The sequence below is a fragment of the Silurus meridionalis genome, chromosome 22 (genome assembly GCF_014805685.1).
Source record: "Silurus meridionalis isolate SWU-2019-XX chromosome 22, ASM1480568v1, whole genome shotgun sequence".
Lineage (NCBI taxonomy): Eukaryota > Metazoa > Chordata > Actinopteri > Siluriformes > Siluridae > Silurus > Silurus meridionalis.
Genome location: NC_060905.1, coordinates 1,028,840 through 1,030,894, shown reverse-complemented (window position 1 = coordinate 1,030,894; position 2,055 = coordinate 1,028,840). Strand labels below are relative to the sequence as shown.

The following is a 2,055-nucleotide window of genomic DNA, read 5'->3' as shown; positions in this document are numbered from 1 at the left end:
TGTGTGTGTGTGTGTGTGTGTGTGTGTGTGTGTGTGTGTGTGTGTGTGTGTGTGTGTGATATTGTACTATTCTCCAGGTGTGTGTGTGTGTGTGTGATATTGTACTGTTCTCCAGGTGTGTGTGTGTGTGATATTGTACTGTTCTCCAGGTGTGTGTGTGTGTGTGTGATATTGTACTGTTCTCCAGGTGTGTGTGTGTGTGTGTGAGATATTGTACTGTTCTCCAGGTGTGTGTGTGTGTGTGTGTGATATTGTACTGTTCTCCAGGTGTGTGTGTGTGTGTGTGTGTGTGTGTGTGTGTGTGTGTGTGTGTGTGATATTGTACTGTTCTCCAGGTGTGTGTGTGATATTGTACTATTCTCCAGGTGTGTGTGTGTGTGTGTGTGTGTGTGTGTGTGATATTGTACTATTCTCCAGGTGTGTGTGTGTGTGATATTGTACTATTCTCCAGGTGTGTGTGTGATATTATACTATTCTCAGGTGTGTGTGTGTGTGTGTGTGTGTGTGTGTGTGTGTGTGTGTGTGTGTGATATTGTACTGTTCTCCAGGTGTGTGTGTGTGATATTGTACTATTCTCAGGTGTGTGTATATGATATTATACTATTCTCAGGTGTGTGTGTGTGTGTGTGTGTGTGTGTGTGTGTGTGTGTGTGTGTGTGTGTGTGATATTGTACTGTTCTCCAGGTGTGTGTGTGTGATATTGTACTGTTCTCCAGGTGTGTGTGTGTGTGTGTGTGTGTGTGTGTGTGTGTGTGTGTGTGTGTGTGTGTGTGCGTGATATTGTACTGTTCTCCAGGTGTGTGTGTGATATTGTACTATTCTCCAGGTGTGTGTGTGTGTGTGTGTGTGTGTGTGTGTGATATTGAACTGTTATCCATGTGTGTGTGTGTGTGTGTGTGTGTGTGTGTGTGTGTGATATTGTACTGTTCTCAGTGTGTGTGTGTGTTATATTTTACTGTTCTCCAGGTGTGTGTGTGTGTGTGTGTTATATTTTATTGTTAACCATGTGTGTGTGTTATATTTTACTGTTCTCCAGGTGTGTGTCGATGTGTGTGATCAGAGCATCATCAGGAAAGCCGGTGGGGAAGGAGAGCTGACAGAGAGGACAACTCCGGTGTCGCTCTCCTCCTCCTTCATCCACAACTGAGGGAAAGAAAGATTGAAAAGAAGAGGAACATCTCAGTTAGGAAAAAAAAAGAAACAAAGAAGAGAGGAGAAGAATGAGAGAATAAAGAAAATACAGAGGATGGATGAAAGAAAGAAAGAAAGAAAGAAAGAAAGAAAGAAAGAAAGAAAGAAAGAAAGAAAGAAAGAAAGAAAGAAAGAAAGAAAGAAAGAAAGAAAGAAAGAAAGAAAGAAAGAAAGAAAGAAAGAAAGAACTCACTTTGATTGATGGCCAGGACTGAGCGTGCTCACTGCGAAAGTGCGAGTGGGGGGGCGTCATTATCCTGAGTCCCGCCCACTCATCATCTTCATCCTCTGAAGACTGATGGGGCGTGGCCAGTGGTGCAGGGGAAGAGTCAGGCTGGAAGTTGAGCTCCAGAGCCCCGTGGGCAGAGGATGGGCGTGGCCCGGTGGATATTGGTTTGAGGTGGGCATGGCTTGCAGTCCTGCGCTTTGGTAGAGTGGAAATTGGATTGTGGACGACGTGAGGAGAGACTGAGGGGTCGGCCATGTCCGAATAACTACGGCGGCCCTGGAAGTGTAATCTCATTGAGCGAGTGTGAGGATGGGTGGGGTCAGAGGAAGGGGAGGCGGGGCCATGCCTCAGTACTGTAGAGGAGGAAAAACTGTATCAACGTCAAAACATCAAAATGTTTCTACTGTAAAATCTCTATTTCACTAAAGCGGCCTGTATTTCACTTTACACCTGCAGTATTCTTGTTTACTATATCTATAATAATTCAATTCAATTCAATTCATGTTTATTAAATGAAGATGTTCTTTATACAGTGAGGAAAATAAGTATTTGAACACCCTGCTATTTTGCAAGTTCTCCCACTTAGAAATCATGGAGGGTCTGAAATTGTCATCGTAGGTGCATGTCCACTGTGA

General features: G+C 43.9%; 1 protein-coding gene across 1 annotated transcript in view; it reads right to left on the bottom strand.

The window, feature by feature from the left end:
- Nucleotides 1-943: 943 nt before the first annotated feature.
- The window catches only part of LOC124376005 (TANK-binding kinase 1-binding protein 1-like), a 9,811-nt gene continuing 8,699 nt past the window's right edge, over nucleotides 944-2,055 (bottom strand). The window contains 3 exon segments of the mRNA XM_046834858.1: nucleotides 944-1,116; nucleotides 1,119-1,143; nucleotides 1,385-1,773. Of these exon segments, the coding sequence (XP_046690814.1) occupies nucleotides 1,016-1,116; nucleotides 1,119-1,143; nucleotides 1,385-1,773 (515 nt within the window). The 3' untranslated portion in view covers nucleotides 944-1,015.